The 22,901-nt window shown below is 36.7% G+C and overlaps 1 protein-coding gene across 1 annotated transcript in view; it reads left to right on the forward strand.

Annotated features, from left to right (window-relative positions):
* The window catches only part of LOC128553470 (uncharacterized), a 50,660-nt gene extending 28,305 nt beyond the window's left edge, over positions 1-22,355 (forward strand). The window contains exons 4-5 of the mRNA XM_053534626.1: positions 14,745-14,842; positions 21,974-22,355. Coding sequence (XP_053390601.1) covers positions 14,745-14,842; positions 21,974-22,085 — 210 coding nt within the window. The 3' untranslated portion in view covers positions 22,086-22,355. The remainder of the gene's footprint in view (positions 1-14,744; positions 14,843-21,973) is intronic.
* Positions 22,356-22,901: the final 546 nt, after the last annotated feature.

Raw genomic sequence — 22,901 nt, forward strand, 5'->3', positions numbered from 1 at the left:
GCTTTTGAAAATGCTGTTAGAAAATATGTAATAAACAACAATGCATAACCTTACACCATACTTATCACATACATATGTGACTTGAATATTTACTGCTATGAAAATGTAGCATTCTTAGCTAACTTTACAAAGTTTTTGATACATCAAATATCTATGTGAGTGTTACTAGATCTATTAAAGCTTCTGATTTGAAACTTAGAACAGTTATTTACTGTCAAAGTCTACACCAGGAGAAACAATACTCTTAATTCTGAATCTAGACAGAGTTATGCCCCTTTTTAACATAGAATATTTTTAATTAAGTTTTATATAATGACCAATAGCTCTGTACTTTAATAGCTTCTGACTATTATGCCCCTTTTACTGGCAAAGCTCTGATTCAGAAAAGTCGAGCATGATGTCCTATGTACAGCTCTTTTTCTAACTTTAAACTTTCATAACATATTAAATTTGTTGAAACAAAGTCTCAATTAAAGTCTGAAATGGAGATTAACGTGCATTAACATTAATCTACTAAATGACTGGAAAATTTGAAAATCAAAACTGTTCTGAAAACAACTCGTAATGTAAATTCCTTACCCCACCAACTTTCGTATGCAAATGCTGATCATTTGGACATGAAAAAACAGAAAACATAAGTGACATGCATCAATAAGTATTTACCCTTACCAAAATAATGTAGATTGATGTTATCAAACAAATTAGTATGTTTTTCTTCATCCAGTTTTCAATGAAATAAATTGATTTTTGGAGAATGTAATTTGGTAAACTTTATGCAGTTACGCCATTTTCTTCAAATGTTTACCAAATTACATTCTCCAAAAATCGATTTATTAACTTTAATGCAACTAAATATAAGTGTTATGATTTATTATAGACGATGTGGCGTAGTATGTATTTATTATTTTGATTAAAATCCATTTGAGAACAATTTGGGACTGGAATTATAAGCATTTATACACTTTTACGTCCGTAAAAAGTAGCGCACCAAAAAATTTTGGATAGATTTTTTTCAATGGGGCGAGCGCAAGCCAAAAACAAAAAACAAAAATTTTTTTTTTTGTTTCTGAAAATATACGAGCGGCAAATCCGATGAACAACTTTTTAATTTGGTGAGGCCTAACAGATTAAATTTGTTGAAACAGAGTCTCAGTTTAGGTCTGAAATGGTGGTGAACATGAATTAACATTATTCTACTCGAGGACTGAAAAAAAAAAACGATGCTCTAAATTGGTCTGAACACAACTCATAGTCTGAGTCATAAATTATGTAAATTCCTTACCCCACCCACTTTCGTAATAAAATACTGATCATTAATGATTTTTACATGAAAAACAGAAAACAGAAATGCATCAACATGTATTTACCCTTACCAAACTAATGTAGATTGATGTTATCATATAAATTAGTGTGTGTTTTCAATGAAATAAGCCCGATTTTATGAGCAAATTAATTTGGTAAACATTGGAAGAAAATGGAGTAACTGCATAAGGGGAAATAACATTCATGTTCTAAAAATAGTAATGGGTTGAGTTTTCCAACAATTATTTATGTAATTTTATTACCGAACAAAACTTCTTTGAATAATCAGAAATTCATTTCAGCTGGGAATTATTTCTTATGACTGGAAGTTTTTTGCTTCAAACTGGTAAATAATGAAGCCTATGGGTTGATATTCGGCCGCGTGAGACAGGTGGAAAAGGCCCTGCTTGTCTAATCCCTTATCAAAACAATTGATCATGTTATCATCTGTGAAAAACAACTCTTTCCTCCAGCTACATGTGTGTCAAACATGTATAATACACAACAGTCGGTGACACTTTGATTTACTGTGTAAACATGTTTGGCACTCCTCGGTAATTATCAGTCATAATACTGATTTTTTTAATGATTTTTTTGAAAAGCGGGAGAATTATGGTTTTGGTCGGGAGACGGGAGGCAAGGTGAAAAAATCGGGATTTTGACCCTCCCGCGTGGGAGATCACATGTATGATGCATGTTACATCCAATTTTTAGGTGTATTTTGACCTATCTCTACCTGGTAAAGAGTTTCTTGTGGACTTATATTATATAGATTTTTTTTTTTTTTTTTTTTTTTTTTTTAAAGATTAATTTCCCTTTGTTGTTGCTATAAATAACTTACATGATAACATTTTTATAATCAGCCAAAAAAATTCAATATGAAAACAACTGGGTTTTTATATATGCACATTTTAATCCAAGTGTGTTGTTATAACATATTGTATATGTAGTACAATATTGTTTATACATCATTGACAGATATCCGTTCATTATGTTATACTGCAGTAGAGAAAATTAGGTGCCTTCCAGTAGGGGACTTTGTATTGCATGGCAATACTTCATTCACTTGTTTTAACTGTTTTTAGCTTGAATAATCGTAGAACATGTAGAGCTGTTGTACCTTCTATTTAGTCTGCGTTGTTGTCTGCATCTGTGTCCAGATCAGTGAAGTTTTTGCAAGTAAAGTGGTATTTCAGTAACCAAAAGGAATGGATTGAAACATAATACACTAGTTCACTAAGATGAAGTAACTTGCAATGCACAAGTTCCATTATCCTGGTTTGCAATTTCACAAAGTATGACAGAGCGATCTTTTATGCCAAAGACCGGGGAGGCATATAGTGTTTGAACTGTCTGTCCATCAGTACGTGTTTTTCCCTTTTCTGTGTACTCCACTCCTACAGTTTCCATCTAATTGAAATGAAACTTTGTAAACATCATCAGGACTATCATGTTCAGTTATTTTTAGCTCACCTGTCACAAAGTGACAAGGTGAGCTTTTGTGATCGCGCGGCGTGCGTTCGTGCGTCCGTCCGTTAACTTTTGCTTGTGACCACTCTAGAGGTCACATTTTTCATGGGAACTTTATGAAAGTTGGTCAGAATGTTCATCTTGATGATATCTAGGTCAAGTTCGAACCTTGTGACCTCTGTAGAGGCCATATTTTTCATGGGATCTGCATACAATTGGTCAGAATGTTCATCTTGATGATATCTAGGTCAAGTTCGAAACTGGGTCATGTCCGGTCCAAAACTAGGTCAGTAGGTCAAATAATAGAAAAACCTTGTGACCTCTGTAGAGGCCGTATTTTTCATTGGATCTGCATGAAAATTGATCAGAATGTTCATCTTGATGATGTCTAGGTCAAGTTGAAACCGGGTCAACTGCAGTCAAAAACTAGGTCAGTTGGTCAAATAATAGAAAATCCTTGTGACCTCTCTAGAGGTCATATTTTTCATGGGATCTGCATGAAAATTGGTCAGAATGTTCATCTTGATGATATTTAGGTCAAGTTTGAAACTGGGTCACGTCCGATTAAAAACTAGGTCAGTAGGTCAAATAATTGAAAAACCTTGTGACCTCTGTAGAGGCCATATTTTTCATGGGATCTGCATAAAAATTGGTCAGAATGTTCATCTTAATGATATCTAGGTCAAAAACGAAATTGGGTCAACTTCGGTCCAAAACTAGGTCAGTAGGTCTTAAAATAGAAAATTCTTGTGACCTCCCTAGAGGCCATATTTTTCATGGGATCTTCATGAAAATTGGTCAGAATGTTTACCTTGATGATATCTAGGTCAAGTTTGAAACTGGGTCACGTGCAGTCCAAAACTAGGTCATTAGGTCAAATAGTAGAAAAACCTTGTGACCTCTCTGGAGGTCATATTTTTCATAAGATCTGCATGAAAATTGGTCAGAATGTTCATCTTGATGATATGTAGGTCAGGTTTGAAACTGGGTCACATGTGGTCGAAAACTAGGTCAGTAGGTCAAATAATAGAAAAACCTTGTGACCTCTCTAGAGGCCATAGTTTTCATGGGATCTGTATGAAAGTTGGTCTGAATGTTCATCTTGATGATATCTAGGTCAAGTTAGAAACCGGGTCAACTGCAATCAAAAACTAGGTCACTAGGTCTCAACATAGAAAGACATTTTGATCTCTCTAGAGGCCATATTTTTCAATGTATCTTCATGAAAATTGGTCAGAATTTTTATCTTGTTTGATCTTCTTGTCCTTAAGTGCAATGATAACAGGTGAGCGATATAGGGCCATTTTGGCCCTCTTGTTTGTACCAGTTGTAAGGGGGGTGTATACTGGTTTCAGTTGTCTGTCTGTCTGTCTGTAGACACAGTCTTGTATGCACCAACTCTCCTCATCCCCTTGACACAATTTAATGAAATTTCACACAAGTGATCAGGAACAACAGTAGTTGTGCATGGTGCATGTTAGGTTCTTTCAGAAAAAAATTGCAGAGTTGCGTAATTTTTTTTTGTTTTTTGTTTTTTTGTTTCCATACTATATACATAGTCTACATATGCAGTATTGTGCTTGCATAATCTCCTGAACCCATTCACACAATTTAATGAAACTTAATGCAAGTGATCAGTAATAACCCTGGTTGTGCATGTTGCATGTTAGGTTCTTTCAGACAAAAATTCTGCAGAGTTATGGGACTTTGTTTTTGAGTCGGCTAAACGATGAAATCGTTTTGACGAGTCCTTGCTGTCCAGCGATTCTCTAAGTCTAAATGGACCAAATAACACAGTGAAGGGATGTAGTTCCATTAGATTTCTCAAACTTCAAACAGTTCACTGCATGAATGAAGTTAAGTTGTGTGAATTCCCTTTGCTATGACCAATATACGATGTAATCTGTCATATTTATGACTTGTAATTGTGCAATACTCGAATGTACCGTATTTTCCCGAATTAAGGCCCCCCCTCTAATTAACGCCCCCCACCCATTTTGGAGGGAAAAAAAGTCAACAAGAACGGGGAAAAAATCACCTACCTCATTTTTATAAGTCCATGTTATAAGTAATTTACAGTACTAAAGTCCAATGTATTAAAAATCAAACACACTTTTAAACAGTCTATGTACGGTAAGTCCAAAACATTTGTACTAAGTACGGTACGTATCCAATCATCAAACAGAAAATTAAACGGTAATACAAGCAGGGTGTCAAACCATTGACATTGTATATTGCGCTATTAGCTACCCGCATGTACTAACGAAAATGTTATCGGAGTACACAGCTGTTTGGGTCATGACGTAATGTGTAGTGTCGCGAGCGTGTCAAAATACACGAGGTATCGATACCGTATTTAAATGCATAAAAGACGCACTGCATTAAATTGGGTGCCAAATAATTACGTTTTGGGGGGATTAAACAACACAGAAACACTTTACAGCTAGTTTGAACGATGTTTTTAAGTTTATAAAAATTTTCAGTTTTTATTTTTTTACCTCAAATAAACGCCCCCTCTTCGGAAAATGTAACGCCCCCGGGGGCGTTAATACGGGAAAATACGGTAACTCATTAAGCATAAATGTGCATTTTATGAATTGCGCAGGCTTACAAAGCTTGCGTAACATCCAGCGAAAGACAAAAAATAGTTCCACAGGGCTCCAGATAAGATGCGTATTAGCGTAAATTACGTATAGAAATAATGCAAATACGCATGTCTAATAATTTCTAAGCGTATAAAAATGAATATAAAATTACAGAAATGCACACAATGCTTTTTTAAAAACAAAATCTGAATCGTCTGGATGCGTTAGGTAATATAGCCGATCCCGATCAGCCTTAATTCTCCCACATTGAACGTATACACGCATCGTATGATTTCTATAAACTTTGCGTGGGTTTCTACACACACACATGAATTTTGCAGTCAGTAAACTGATAAATTATTGGAAGAAGAAGCTCTTACTGGTTTGTTTAGTTACTACAGATATTAAAAATGATTTTAATTCTTATTTTTCGAGAAATAAACAAATCGGCGAAACATTAAATTGTATTTTCTTGTAGTTTTTTAAATCGAAAGTAGATCGTCTATGTTTGGCTGCTTTAACTAAACGAAACAACTTTTTTATGAAAAGATTTAAATAAGAGGTAATTTAACCGTAAACTTCAATGTCAGATACTGCCAATTGCTGCTAAATGTCTTCGTATCATCACAATTTGTAAAATATATTGTTGAAAATGGAGAAAAGTGTAATCGTATCGGGATATAATATTTTGGGTAAATATCGAGCTGTGTTATGAAATTTTAACATTCATGTAACATACATGATAGATATTATTGTAACAGAAATGATTCTAGAATTTATTTTTATTACACCTACATATAATCTATGTCAGACTGGTATTCTAGTCCTGAGGCATGATCTGAAAGTAAAAAGATGAAGTGACAGTCATACTTTGGATATTGTAATACTAGAAAGAATCTAGATCGTAACCTTTCTGGAATTTTGACTGGTTTGGATAATTTGCTTATGATTCAGGTTTGCAAAAAAATGAAACCGTCACCAATTCTGCTTTTCATGATGACACATGGCTTGATTTTTGCAGTCAGTAAGCTGATAAATTATCCCGAGAAAGAGCTCTTACTGATTTGTTTAATAACTACTGATTTTAAAAATGATTTTATTTCTTATTTTTCGAGAAATAAACAAATTGGCGAAACATTAAATTGTATTTTCTTGTAGTTTTTGAAATCGAAAGTAGATCGTCTATGTTAGAGTGCTTTGACGAAACGAAACAATTTTTTTTATGAAATGATTTAAATAATTTCACCGTAAACTTCAATGTCAGATACTGCCAATTGCTGCTAAACTGTCTTCATATCATCACAATTTGTAACACATATTGTTGAAACTGGAGATTTTGGCTGTATAAAAGAAAGTGTAATCATATCCGGATATAATAATTTGGGTAAATATCGAGCTGTGTTATGAAATTTAAACATTAAAGTAACAGACATGATAGATATTATTGTAACAGAAATGATTCTAGAATTTATTTTTATAATACATACATAGAATCAATATCAGACTTATATTCTAGTGCTGAGGCATGACCTGAAAGTAAAAATATGAAGTGACAGTCATTCATACTTTGAATATTGTAATACTAAAAAGAATCTAGAGGTAATATTTAGAAATTGAAACATAAAATTTTCAGTTAGAAATCGCACCAAAGGCTGTATCAAGGGTCTACATTTTCAAAATTTCCTTGTGGTGATACCCCAAACCCTAATTGCAGGAGGGGGTATCCTCCCACACCCTCCCCCCATATTGCCACTTTACAGTTTGATACATTTGCCCTTTTACCACCTGCCACAATGCCCATTTCAAAATCTGACTGCAGTTCAAAGCGGGAAGGAACACCCCTCCCCAAACCCACCCTGCTACCGACCACGTAAAAATGGCTCAAACATTTTTCAGCCCAGTCTGGGCCTGTCTGTCTACATGAATCAAAACGGATAATTGAAAGTACATAGACTTGGGACTACTGACATGGTTTTGAAGGGGTTAACAGGTCTGAAATAGAATAAATGATGGTTTTAACTAAAAAAGAACTGCATTTATTAATATTGGTTATCTTTTCCGAAATTGGTAGCTAGTCCGAGTAACTTCTCTTAGTTTCGAATGCGCAATTTTCCTGTCAGTGTAAACATTCATGACACTATATATTGACACTCAGCAACATTTACATATCTTTAAACGCAAAAGTAAGTATACTTTAAATTCACATCCCTTATAATATGATTGAACAATACCTAGCGTGTGACACGGTTATTGCCAGGCCCCTTATCTCTAAAATATCTGAACAGTTCTTTCGTCCATCCGTTACAAATTGTATGTGGCAATCCGCGCTATAAAATTTCAATATATAAATTTTCATATTCAAATTTTATCATGTGCGAATATATACCAGCCGATAATTGCCTGTTTTGATAATGCCGGAGGCAAATGTTTACTGGAAAAATATTTATAGTCATGGGCAGTATCTTAGTGTCACCTGTCAAATTGTAGTTTGTACTTTCAACATTTTTATTTTTGCGAACCACTCTTCAATTTTAGAGAAATATATTGGGTTTAAATACTTGTATAATATCAATCAAAGTTTTACTAGGCATCGATTGAAAGTCCATTTCATCTATTGTAACAAAATCTCTGTTCAGTTGGGGAAAAAAACTAAAACCAAACTGAAACTGGTAGACTATACTACCAGTACATCAATCATTAGCCGACTCTCAGGCCCTTCAGGCCTTTGATTGTTTGTTAGGTAGCAGGGTACACTTCGAATTTTGGCCCCCGTCAATATTTGTTATAATTAGAACTTCGTGATTTTGGATGTCTGTAAATTAAGGTGAGAGATAATGATTGTTAATTCTTTTGAAAATTTAAACAGCCGATACATGTAAAATTCTGATGTAAGTTGTAAAACTAACTGCTGCTAGCTTTGTATGAATCGGTGAGTCACCTTGGCATGGGAAATTAAGATCATGGAAGGGTTCCATGCTTGTTGATTGATACTCAGGAACTTTTGATATTTTGTGAAAAAACGAGCTGGATGGACCACCATTCCGTTTATATCCTGTAGTTCAGTAAGGACTATTTAATTGAGAAATGCAATAAAATTGGGCATTGTTCCTGCAGCAGGATCTTTGCAGGCTGTTTAAAAAGTGCAAAATTGATGATTTTGGCATGCTATTTTTAATGGAATGTGTAAAACTTTCGTTTTGATAACTCTGTATTCTTGTATGAGAGTCCTGATCCTGCCATTAATTAAAAGCACAAAACATGCACGTAATTTATAAAATGGCCACCCTGATTCTGCTCATTAGGAAGTGCAATATTGCAACTCGCTACTTGTAAGCCTGGTCGTGCCCAAAATTTTCAAATCTAAGTGTACCCTGCTACCTTAGTATACTATATGCATACAGTCTGCATATGCAGTCTTGTGCATGCCTAATCTCCTGAACCCTTGCACACAATTTAATGAAACTTCACAAAGGTGATTAGTACTAACCCTAGTTGTGCATGATGTATGTTAAGTTCTTTTAGATAAATATTTTGCAGAGTTATGGGACTTTGTGTTTGTCAAATTGCAATGTACTGTGTCAGTGCATGCAAGTGGGGTGGGTTGGGGGTACATTCATCACCTTCAGTGATAGCTCTAGTTTTTCTCCTTAACGGTCAAAGGTATTGCTTTAAAACTTGGAACAGTTATTTACCATTAAAAGCTGACTCTGCACAGCAAGTACCATAACTGTACATTGCTTTTGCAAGAATAATATCCCCGTTTGGACTTAGAAAATCATTGGTCGGACAATACAGTGTAACTTCTGAAAACCGGACCTTCTAAAAACCGGAAACCTTTGAAAACTGCACGAATATTTCTATATATTTTTAACTTCCGAAAACTGGAACTTCCGAATTCTGAAAACCGGACGATTTTTGAAGGACCGTTTATATTTTAACATTAAAATTGACTTCTGAAGACCGAACAGCAAAATATATGCCGGTCTGTCTTTAACATGTTTTAACCCAAAAACGTGCATTGCAATTTGTCAACATGTTCTTTTGTTTATCTATTAGCGGCACACGTTTGCTTTGATACACATTATAATCACAAATGATCATTTGATTCAAAAGTAAAGAATTAATCAGAGATTACTTTAATTTGTTTTCAATATATAAAAAAAATGATTTATTAAATGTCTTCCGTGTGGAATACTTTTGTAATGTTTGAATGAAAGAAAGATAGATGTTTTAATTGATTAGTTACATCGATTAAACTACGCTTTATCAACATCCATTAAATATTGATGAACACGGGACTTCAAAGATGGTAAAATATAAGGGGAAAATGTTTGAGTAAATGCTATTATTGTTTTATATACATGTACAAAAAAGGAAATTCATTATACTATTATTAGACCAGATTTATATACGTAATTGATTATCATTAATGTTTGTATTCAATAATTATTAAATCACTTTATACAAATTTGTACAGTTAAAAAGGATAATAATCTTCTTCATCCAACGTGTAAGAAAACATAATCATAGTGCATAATGTCCACTTTGCCTGCAAATTTCCGAACTTCTGAATTCCGGAAACTTCCAAATACCGAACTTTACGATTGGTCCTGATGTCGTTTGGTTTTCGGAAGTTACACTGTATTTCTATTATACAGAGACAAAAAGATCAGATGAGTGTCTGCACCCGCAAGGCGGTGCTCTTGTTTTAGTCCTGGCTGTTTTTTGGACATTGAAGTAGTACAACTACATTAGAATATTATGTACTCGACTCTTCCTACAGTTTCCATCCAGTTGAAATGAAACTTGGTGTATATCATCAGCAAAAAATGGACATATGCGTATTTTTTAGGACTTTCATGTCCGCTATTTTTAGCTCAAATATTCAAAGAATAGTCAAAGGTATTCTACTCATCCTGGCATCAGCGTCACACCTTGGTTAAAGTTTTGCATGCAAGTACATACAGCTGTCATTCAGTTGAAAGGCATATATTAGCTTTGAAACGTATTTTTTCTTTCCCTGTTTTTAATCCCCTGCCGTGGCGGAGGGATTATAGGAATGGTCTGCGTCCGTCCTTCCGTCCGTCCTTCCGTCTGTAACAAAATCGTGTCCGGTCCATATCTCCTAAATCCCTTGAAGGATTTTCATGAAACTTGGGTCAAATGATCACCTCATCAAGACGATGTGCAGAACCCATGAGTCAGCCTTGTCGGTTCAAGGTCAAGGTCACAACTCAAGGTCAAAGGTTTGAGCCTGCCATTTTGTGTCCGCTCTATATCTCCTAAACCCCTTGAAGGAATTTTATAAAACTTGGGTCAAATGATCACCTCATCAAGATGATGTGCAGAACCCATAAGTCAGCCATGCCGGCTCAAGGTCAAGGTCACAACTCAAGGTCAAAGTTTTGAGCCTTCCATTTTGTGTCCGCTCTATATCTCTTAAACCCCTTGAAGGAATTTTATAAAACTTGGGTCAAATGATCACCTCATCAAGACGATGTGCAGAACCCATGAGTCAGTCATGCCGGCTCAAGGTCAAGGTCACAACTTAGGGTCAAAGGTTTGAACCTTCCATTTTGTGTCCGCTCTATATCTCCTAAACCCCTTGAAGGATTTTCATCAAACTTGGGTCAAACGATCACCTCATCAAGGCGATGTGCAGAACTTATGAGTCAGCCATGTCGGCTCAAGGTCAAGGTCACAACTGAAGGTCAAAGGTTTGAGCCTTCCATTTCGTGTCCGCTCTATATCTCCTAAACCCCTTGAAGGAATTTTATAAAACTTGGGTCAAATGATTACCTCATCAGAACGATGTGCAGAAATTATGAGTCAACCATGCCAGCTCAAGGTCAAGGTCACAACTAAGGGTCGAAGGTTTGAGCCTTCCATTTGGTGTCCACTCTGTATCTCCTTAACCCCTTGAAGGACTTTCATCAAACTTGAGTCAAATGATCACCTCATCAAGAACTCATGAGTCAGCCATGTCAACTCAAGGTCAAGGTCACAACTGAAGGTCAAAGGTTTCAGCTCTGTATCTCCTAAACCCCTTAAAGGATTTTCATGAAACTTTGGTCAAATGATCACCTCACCAAGACGTTGTGCAGAATTCATGAGTCGGCCATGTCAGTTCAAGGTTAAGGTCACAGCTAAAATCAAAGGTTTTACCCTTTCACTATCCATAGCAGTGGCGGGGGATTTAGCTGTCTTTCAGACTGCCTTGTTGATATTGAAATAGTACAACTTCATAAGAACATTGTGTACTCAACACTTCTTACAGTTTCCATTGGATTGAAATGAAACTTGATATAATCTTCATCAACATAAAGCTGACATGCACGTTTTCGAGACTTTTGGGTCTTATTATATATCTGTGTCAAAATATAAAGATAGTAAGATATGGCTTTGAAAATTAAAACATTCAATGCCTTTTCACTTCTAATGTGTGCGTTTCCACTGTTCATTTTGTGGTCATTTGCTCAAAGGTGAAAGTTAAAGCGACCTGACTAAATTTCTGATAATTTATTTCATTGCCAGGCTCTAAGTCACAAAGTATTTGTGCTATATACTTAACATGATGACTTACCACCACTTGAGGAGGATCCCTATTGTTTTAGGGTCAATAGGTCACAGTAATGGGGAGACTGAAAGTGGTTTCCAGTCTGTAAGTCATTAGATATAATAGCTACAGCTTTTATACTGTACACCATGACTAAGTATCACTGGAGTAAAATCCCTATGGATTTTTGGGTCAGTGGCTCACAGGTCAAGGCCACAGGGGTCCAGATTTGTTCATTTCCTGGCTCTAAGTCAGAAAGTATATTAGCTACTGCCTTAAATTCATACTTTGCACAATGACAAACTACCACTTGAGGATGATCCCTATTTTTTTTTTTTTGGTCATTGACTGACAGATTAAGGCCTCAGGGATTAGAGTTTCTTGGTATTGCATCTTAGTATCCCTCATTCACATTGCACTTCCCCATACATCCCCCTCACACACACTTGAAAATACAGTAAAATTCCTACTTACGACCACGCCGAAATTACGACCGCACCGCTAATACGACCGATTTTGCAAAGAACGGAATATTTCCTTCTTAAAACCAATGGTCGTTTGTCCGAAAATGCGACCAGACCGCTAATCCACTAATGCGACCACCAATTTCAGAACTGTTTGACTTTTTCACACTTAATTAATCACCGCAATTACGACCACTCAAATTTTTCTGTATGTTACCGCGAATCGCCGCGGGAATTAACACGTGCGACATTGTGTTAACACGTTAAGCGTGTACATTGTGTTAATTGCTAACAGGTCTTTTAAATGTTATCAAAACAACGTATCAAACTGTTTGATTGCCTGAAATTGTTTAAAGATGTTTGGTGTTTTACATCGCTATTTAACATAAGAAATTGTTGAAATAATTAATTTATTTGTAATTAGACGAATGCCCGCTGATCGCCCGCTGATCGAATTGACCAGATTAAAACGGATTTAATTATATCTAAACGGTGTTTGTTTGTTATTATTAATGTAAATACGTTTGGGATTTCAGCAGAGAATGAAGTTTAAAAAGGTTTGATATTGTTGTAATTGTTTTTAATTGGTCAAAATTCAAATCATTATCAGTTAAGTGCGTCCTTAATTAATACACAGTTTGATCCGTAATTCTTTGATTAACACAGTGATCAAGTATTTAAGGCTAATGAAATGCTTATCTTTATCAGTCTTCTTTCGTATCTGATACTAACATAGTCATGGAAAAACGAAAACGGAAAGTCTGCCAGACCTTTCCCGTACAGCCTTGTCCACTAATCAGACCAGACCGCTAATAAGACCAGTTTTACAAAGAACCACGGGTGGTCTTAATAGCGGAATTCTACTGTATTGTTGTTTTTAATGCCCATTTTTTTGTCGAGCACCTTTGCAAAAGTGAAAACATAGTTGTCCAAATGGCTGTTCACTGTATGTGCGTGTGTCTGTGCATGTCTGTGATTTGTTTGTCCGGACCATAACTTTGACATGCATGGAGCAATCTTGTTTATATTTGGCATGAATGTTAACCTCAGTGAGACGGATTGTCCTGTACAAACCCCAAATTCCTATATCAAAGGTCAAGGTCACAGTTGGAGGTCAAAGGTCACGTCAGATCTTGTTAAGCCCATAACTTTGTCATGCATTGAGGAATTTTGTTTATATTTGGCATGAAGTTTTAACTCAGTGAGATGGAGTGTCATGTGCAAAGCCCCACTTTCGTATCTCAAAGGTCAAGGTCACAGTTGGGGGTCAACGGTCATTTTAGAGCTTGTCCAGGCCATAACTTTGATAAATATGGAGCAATCTTATTTTCTTTGGGGAAAATGTTCACCTCTATAAGACTGAGTGTTGTGCGCAAAACTCGGGTCCCTATCTCAAAGGTCACTTGAGAGCTTTTCCAGGCTGTAACTTTGCCATGCATAAAGCAGTCTTTTTTTATTTGGCATAAATGTTTGCCTCAATGAGACAGAGTGTCGCATTCAACCCCCAGACCCCTACCTCCTAGGTCAAGGTCATACTTAGAGGTCAAATGTTAAAACTTGGTTCTGTTAGTCCTTTTGACAACTGGCGGGCTGGCCATGTTGCCCGTGGGCATCTAGTCTTGTTCTGCTTGTGCACAGGCATATTATGTGCCGTTAGGTTGAGCTCATTTTAATAACTTAATAGCATTATTGCCTGTAGCTAGCAGATGATCCCTATTATTTTGGGACAATGGGTCAAAGGTCAAGGTCACAGTGATCTCAAAACTGAAGACAGTTTCAGATCAATAAATTGAGAATACTTTGGCTTTGAGTCATCACACTTAATAGGATGATTGCCTCTTATTAGTTGATGACCCATATACTTTTTGGGGTCAGTATGTACCAACAGATGACCATTATTGCTTTGGGACAATGGGTCAAAGGTCAATAACACAGTGTCTGCAAGACTGAAAATGGTTTCTGCTGAATAAAAGTGAGTGGTTCGAGGCCTTTGGGACCCTCTTGCTGTAACATTTTGTAATTTAAGGTAACTTTTAATCCACTGAAAGAAATTTCATGTATATCAGTTAGTCAAATATAACATAAAAGGTACATTGAGTAGATAGTTTACCATTGTAAACTTTTAATACAAGGCTTTTAGTGGGGTTATGCATCACCTTTTGTGATAGCTCTAGTACATTATTTTCTATAAAACCAATATTTGCTTATTTCTTGTGCCCAGGTTATATTCAAGGAGTATACACAAGTTTACTGAACACTCCTGTTTATAAATATTCAAGTAAGTGATTTAGGGCAGTCATGACCCTTTGAAGTGATACCTTAAATTATGATGAGAAAACCTGAATATTTTACTCCCTATATTTACAGGATGCACTTGACTGGGCAATTCAGAACAATTTGTGGGGACATGCATTTTCCTTGGCCAGCAAGATGAACAATAAAACTGAAGATCATGTAATGAGAAGGTATTCTCAATATTTTGTTTGCAAGCAAGGTTATGTTATTGATAATATTTCTTTTTAATATGTTTTTTTTTTTTTAAAGAATGGTGAGTACCAATATTATGTGATGGCAAGTGCATCTGTCTGACACATTTTGTGTCAGGAGCATAACTAAATACCAATTGAGGCATTGACATTAAACTTGGCATACAGGTAGATAGTAATGAGACAATATGCAGAGTGCATAATAGTGAATTGGTAGGTCAAAGGTTAAGGTCACAAATTGAGCTGAAATTACAAAATCTGACATCATGTTTCATGTATGTAGCACAGCTTAAAAATCATTTAAAATAATGACTTCATACTTGGCGTATTGATTAATGATGAGGAGAAGATGTGCAGAATGGATGACGCAGGTTTTAGGTCATACGTTGAACTCAAAAGGTTAAATCTGCCCATCATATTTTGTGTCCGGACCATAACTTGAAAACTTATTCAAGGTATAGACTCCCCATAAAAAAGTCACTTCTTACACTTTCAAACAAAAGCCTATTTATGCATATCTTGGGTATTCCAGTTTAGTGATTTTCAGAGGAGTTGTGGCCCTTGATTCATCAATGTTGTGATGTTTTGGCCACTTTTCCTAAATTATTTTGTTGGGTTTCCATTACAAGAGTGATCAGTGCCAAGCATAAGTGTGCATATTATTGGCATGTTGTAGTTCAGTGATTTTCAGTAGCGCTTTGTTGTTTTGAATACTTCTTTTACATCACTGCATGGAATTCCACCAAAATATGCAGGAGATATCAGTGCCAAGCCTAGTTGTGTATATCATTAGAATGTTATAGTTCAGTTATTTTCACTTGAGTTGGAATAGTTTTTGGACAACATTTGATCAAGGTCAAGACTTCTAAGAATTTTGATAACTTGGCAACATAGCTTTTCATTATGTTTTAAGTGCAAATTGACTTACTGTTAAGTGTTTAGCACACAGGAACAAGATTTTGAGCTATTTTGATTTCCTTTAACTATATTCGTATGTCCATCTCTGGATTCATTCAGTCGTGTAGGAGTTATGGCCCCTGAGTTAGTAAAAAATTGGTCATTTTAATGTTGTGTTGCACATAGCTCCAAAAGTATTTGACCTAGAGTCACCAAAGTTTACAGGAATGTTGGTCAGCATGTGCAGTTGTGCACCTGGGGTTTTGCATCCGGATTTATTTAGTATTGTAGGAGTTATGGCCCCTGACTTAGTTAAAAATTGGTCATTTTAATGTTGTGTTGCACGTAGCTCCAAAAGTATTTGACCTAGAGTCACCAAAGTTTACAGGAATTTTGGTCGGCAGTTAACTGTTGTGCACCTGGGGTTTCGCATCCGGATTCATTCAGTATTGTAGGAGTTATGGCCCCTGACTTAGGAAAAAATTGTCATTTATGTTGTGCGTAGCTCCGAAAATATTTTACCTACAATCATTATTTCAATACACAAGACAGACTTCTTGTCCAAACTTACTCAAAACAAAATGTTTGTGAAACATGTTTGTTAAAATTTACTCAACTTAGATTCATAAAACATTAGAGGATTGTTTTATAGCTTTTTATGCCCCCACTTCGGTGGCATATAGATTTGCCCTTGTCCGTCTGTCCGTCCTTCCGAGAATGTTGTGTCGCGCCTAGCTCCAAAAGTATTTGACTTAGAGTCACAAAACTTTACAGGAATGTTGGTCAGCATGTGAAGTTGTGCACCTGGGCTTCGCGTCCAGATTCATTCAGTCATGCCTGGGGTTTTGCATCCGGATTTATTTAGTATTGTAGGAGTTATGGCCCCTGACTTAGTAAAAATTTGGTCATTTTAATGTTGTGTCGCGCATAGCTCCAAAAGTGTTTGACCTGGAGTCACCAAAGTTTACAGGAATGTTGGTCAGCATGTGCAGTTGTGCACCTGGGGTTTTGCGTCCGGATTCATTAAGTCATGTAGGAGTTATTGCCCCTGACTTAGTTAAAAACTGGTCATTTTAATGTTGTGTTGCACGTAGCATTAGAGTTACCAAAGTTTACAGGAATGTTGGTCAGCATGTGCAGTTGTGCAGCTGGGGTTTCGCGTCCGGATTCATTCAGTATTGTAGGAGTTATGGCCCCTGACCTAGGAATTAATTGTCATTTTAATGTCATGTAGTGGGGGCATCTGTGTCCCATGTACACATTTCTAGTTATAGTTTTGGTTCTGTTTAGGATTTTACTCAGCTAGGCCAGAGTTATGGCCAGCTAAGTGAAAAATACACATAGGGTTCTTAAACGTTTGTGTTGCAAATATCTTAAAAATTGTTTAACCTGAGTCATTAAACCATGTTACAGGGGCAGGAGTGGGGGGGGGGGGCACCTGTGTCCTATGGACACACATCTAGTTTTTTTAGCTGAGACACCAGAGCCAAAGGCTCAGGGTGAGCTATAAGGATCACTCACCGTCCTGCGTCCGTCATCCGGCGTCCGTAAACTTTTACTTTAAACGACATCTACTCATAAACCGATAGGCCAATTTCATCCAAACTTCACAGGAATGTTCATTGGATGAAGCTCTACAAAACTTTCTCAAAGAATTGGATTCCATGAAGAACTCTGGTTGCCATGGCAACCGAAAGTAAAAACTTTAAAAATCTTCTTCTCAAAAACCAGAAGCCCTAGAGCTTAGATATTTGACATGTAGCATTGCCTAGTGGACCTCTACTAAAGTTGTTCAAAACATGACCCGGGGGTCAAAATTGGCCCCGCCCCAGGGGTCACTTGATTTTGCATAGATTTCTATAGGAAAATCATCAAAATAAAAAAAAAAAATAAACCATTTGACATGAAGCATTGCCTAGTGGACCTCTACAAAATTTGTTCAAATCATGATCCCCGGGGTCAAATTGACTCTGCCCCAGGGGTCACTTGATTTTACATAGGAAAATCTTCAGAAATTTTCTAAAAATAAACCAGAAGGCCTAGAGCTTAGATATTTGACATGTAGCATTGCCTAGTGGACCTCTACAAAAAAGTTTCAAATCATGACCCCCGGGGTCAAATTGATCTCGCCCCATGGGGTTACTTGATTGTACATAGAAAAATCTTCAAAAATTATCTAAAAATAAACCAGAAATCCTAGAGCTTAGATATTTGACATGTAGCATTGCCTAGTGGACCTCTACAAAATTTGTTCAAATCATGACTCCTGGGTCAAAATTGACCCCCCCCCCCCACCCCGCAGCGGTCACTTGATTTTACAGAGGAAAATCTTCAAAACTTATCTAAAAATAAACCAGAAATCCTAGAGCTTAGATATTTGACATGTAGCATTGCCTTGTGGACCTCTACAAAATTTGTTCAAATCAGACCCCTGGGATCAAAATTGGCCCTGCCCCAGGGGTCACTTGATTGTACATCGGAAAATCTTCCAAATTTTTCTAAAAATAGATCAGAAGGCCTAGAGCTTAGATATTTGACATGTAGCATTGCATAGTGGACCTCTACAAAATTTGTTCAAATCATGACCCCCGGGTCAAAATTGAAACCCCTCCCTCTTCCCCCCCCCCCCACCCCCCGCAGGGGTCACTTGATTTTACATAGGAAGATCTTCAAAAAAATTCTAAAAATAAAACAGAAGGCCTAGATCTTTGATATTTGACATGTAGCATTGCCTAGTGGACTTCTACAAAATTTGTTCAAATCATGACCCCGTCCCATGGGGTTACTTGATTGTACATAAAAAAATCTTCAAAATTTTCTAAAAATAAACCAGAAGGCCTAGAGCTTAGATATTTGACATGTAGCATTACGTAGTGGACCTCTACAAAATTTGTTCAAATCATGACCCCCGGGGTCAGATTGACTCAGCCCCAGGGGTTACTGGATTGTACATAGGGAAAACTTCATAAATTTGCTAAAAATAAACCAGAAGGCCTAGATCTTAGATATTTGATATGTAACATTGCCCAGTAGACTTCTACAAACATTGTTCAAATCATGACCCCCGTGATAATTTTGGCCCCGCCCCAGGGGTTACTTGATTGTACATAGGAAAATCTTCCAAAAAATTTCTAACAATCATCAGTTTGACATTTGAAACATGTAGCTCATATTTCTGTGGTGAGCGATACAGGGTCATCATGACCCTTTTGTTTAAGATACAGCTTTGAAATTTGGATGGCATATACAATTTAGCACACAGATCTCAAAACTGACTTTCAGTGACCATGAATGTGACCTACTGACCTACTTTCTTGTTTTTAGCTCACCTGAGCCAAAGGCTGAGGGTGAGCTATTGTGATTGCTCACCGTCTGGTGTCTGTCGTACGTCTGTCCACACTTTCCTTTAACATTTGTTTAAGCAACATCCCCTAAACCACCAGTTCAATTTTGATGAAACTTCACAGGATGGCCCCTTTTCAAAATTGTAGAAAGAATTTAATTCCACACAGAACTCTCGTTGCCACGGCAACTGAAAGGAAAAACTTAAAAAATCTTCTTGTCCAAAACCGCAAGGTGTAGAGCCTTGATATTTGGCTTGTAACATCATCTAATAGTCCTCTATGAAGATTGTTCAAATTATGCCCCTGGGGTGAAAAGAGGAGTCTCAAACTTTACATAGACTTATATAGGAAAAAAAACTTTAAAAATCTTCTTGTCTGAAACCATAAAATCTAGGCCTTTGATATTTGGTATGTAGCATTGCCTTTTGGTCCTCTACCAAGATTTTCAAATTATTACCCTGGGATGAAATGAAACCCTGCTCCGGGGGATCTCAAGTTTTAAATAGACTTATATAGGTAAAAACTTCAAAAATCTTCTTGTCGAAACTGCAGGGTATATTTGATATTTGGTATGTTGCATTGCCTAGTGGTCCTCTACCAAGATTATTCAAATTATGCCCCTGAGGTGACAAGAGGCCCCACCCATCTGGTCACAAGTTTTACATAGACTTATATAGGAAATGTTTAAAAAAAACTTCTTGTCTGAAACCACAAGACCTAGGCCTTTGGTATTTTGGTATGTAGTATTGCCTTGTGGTCTTCTACCAAGACTGTTCAAATTTTTATCCTGGGGTGAAAAAAGGCCCTGCCCCGAGGGTCCCAAGTTTTATATAGACTTATATAGGAAAAAACTTTAAAAATCTTTTTGTCTGAAACTGCAAGGCCTAGGCTTTTGATATTTGGTATGTTGCATTGCCTAGTGGTCCTCTACCACGGTTATTCAAATTATGAGGTTGAAAAGAGGCCCCGCCCTTGGGGTCCCAAGTTTTACATAGACTTATATAGGAAAAAACTTTAAAAATCTTTTTATCTGAAACTGCAAGGCATAGGCTTTTGATATTTGGTATGTTGCATTGTCTAATGATTCTCTACTAAGATTATTCAAATTATGCCCCTGAGATGAAAAGAGGCCCCACTCAGGGGGTCCCAAGTTTAACATAGACTTTTATAGGAAAAAACTTTAAAAATCTTTTTGTCTGAAACTGCAAGGCCTAGGCTTTTGATATTTGGTATGTTGCATTGCCTAGTGGTCCTCTGCCAAGGTTATTCAAATTATGAGGTTGAAAAGAGGCCCTGCCCTTGGGGTCCCAAGTTTTACATAGACTTATATAGGAAAAAACTTTAAAAATCTTCTTGTCTGAAACTGCAAGGCCTAGGCTTTTGATATTTGGTATTTTGCATTGCCTAGTGGTCCTCTGCCAAGTTTATTCAAATTATGAGGTTGAAAAGAGGCCCTGCCCTTGGGGTCCCAAGTTTTACATAGACTTATATAGGAAAAAACTTTAAAATTCTTCTTGTCTGAAACCACAACTTCTAGGCCTTTGGTATTTGGTATGTAGCATTGCCTTCGGGTCCTCAAAGAAGATTGTTCAAATTGTGCCCCTGGGTGAAAAGAGGCCCCACATCGTGGGTCTAAAATTTTACATAGACTTATATAGGAAAAAACTTTAAAAATCCTCTTGTCTGAAACTGCAAGGCATAGGCTTTTGATATTTGGTATGTTGCATTTCCATAAGGATTCTCTACTAAAATTATTCAAATTATGCCCCTGAGGTGAAAAGAGGCCCCACTCAGGGGGTCCCAAGTTTAACATAGACTTTTATAGGAAAAAAACTTTAAAAATCTTCTTGTCTGATTTTGATACAGATTTCAATACTCAAATTTCGTTAATAGTCATAACCTTGACCTGCTGACCTACTTTCTTGTTTTTGAAGCTATAGCAAAGAGATTTTGACTAACTATAATTTTTCATACAGATTTCAGAAGTTATCTTAAATTATCCTTACTTTGACCTACTCGCCTACTTTTTTGTTTTTGAAGATTTAGCATAGAAGTTTGTTCAAGCAAGCAACTTAACTCAGGTGAGCGATATAGGGCCATCATGGCCCTCTTGTTTAAGATACAGCTTTGTAATTGGATGACATGTACAATTGCAGACTGAACTTAAAACTGAATTTCAGTGACCATGAATGAGACCTTCTGACCTACTTTCTTGTTTTTTAAGATGCAGTCTGGAAATTTGGATGACATGTACAGTTTTGCACACCGATCTTAAAACTGATGTTCACTGACCATAAATGTGACCTACTTATTAATATTTTAGCATCAGTTTGACATTTGAAACATGTAGCTCATATTACTCAGGTGAGCTATCCAGGGTCATCATGACCCTCTTGTTGAATTATCTCCCTTTATTGTACAAAATAAGGCTTGTCCGGAGCATTACTTGAAAAGTATTAATGGCATTTCAATGAAACTTCACAAAATGATAGATTGATGGTTTGTCCATCCGTCAGACAGTCTGTTCGTCTGTCACACTTTTGTCCGGAGTATAACTTGAAAAGTATTAATGGCATTTTATTGAAACTTCACATAATCATAGAGGTCATTGAGACAAAGTGCAGTATCAAAGAACACACGCACACGCACACGCACACACACACGCACACACACACACACACACTACTACCCCAAACTCCCTTCCAAATGTTTGTTTTTTCTCCAGTTTCAGTTACATTTGTCGCACTAACTTCTATTTTGTTTTCCTCATTCGACTGCACCTAACCCCCCTCATCCCAAACAGAAAACAAATGCATTTGTTGAAAAATTGTTACAGTGCAGGTGTTATAAGAGTCTGTTATTTTTTTAGGTTTGCAAACATGAAGGTGGCAGTAGATGACACACTGCACACATTTTGCCAGATAATGTCGAGGTCAGACGTCAGTGTAAGTTTAAATTTCAAGCTTCTCATCAAGACATGAACACCAGAACTACAGATATCCATAGGTGCCTCCCTTGATGAACTGTTTATTGACCTTTTCAGTTAAATACAAAGGTCAGGGTGATTGTGCATTCAGTTCTTGTCAGTTCACATGTGCACATCCTATTTAGACATTTCCAGGTGATAGAAACGTTAAAACAGCAGTAAGAACAGGAATGTCAGTGCACACATACAATTAATTGCTAGTTAGTGTCAATAGGTGTTTAATTATTTACAGTTTATCAATATAGAGTCTGTATTCCATTACATTCTGAAGTTTAATTTTGTGCCTAGTTCACAGGGTTTATTGACACAGGGACAGTTTTTAGCTCGACTATTCAAAGAATAGGGGAGCTATCCTACTTGCCCCGGCGTCGGCGTGAGCATGAGCGTCACAAAAATGTTAAAGTTTGCGTACCACTCCAATATTTTCAAAGTCCATTGAGATATTGCTTTCATATTTTGCATACTTGTTTAACATCATGACCCCAGTCTGTAAAAAGGAGGAGGCAACTCTATCAAGCATTTTGACTGAATTATGGCCCCTTTTCTACTTAGAATAAATGTTAAAGTTTGCGTACCACCCCAAATATTTTCAAAGTTCATTGAGATACTGCTTTCATATTTTGCATACTTGTTTACCATCATGACCCCAGTCTGTAAAAAGGAGGAGGCAACTCTGTCAAGCATTTTGACTGAATTATGGCCCCTCTCCGACTTAGAATATGCTTATTGTAATGTTAAAGTTTTACTCATTGCTTATATTATACTATCAAGCACTGAGAATAGTCGAGCGTGCTGTCCACTGACAGCTCTT

The sequence above is a fragment of the Mercenaria mercenaria genome, unplaced genomic scaffold (genome assembly GCF_021730395.1).
Source record: "Mercenaria mercenaria strain notata unplaced genomic scaffold, MADL_Memer_1 contig_3868, whole genome shotgun sequence".
Classification (NCBI taxonomy): domain Eukaryota; kingdom Metazoa; phylum Mollusca; class Bivalvia; order Venerida; family Veneridae; genus Mercenaria; species Mercenaria mercenaria.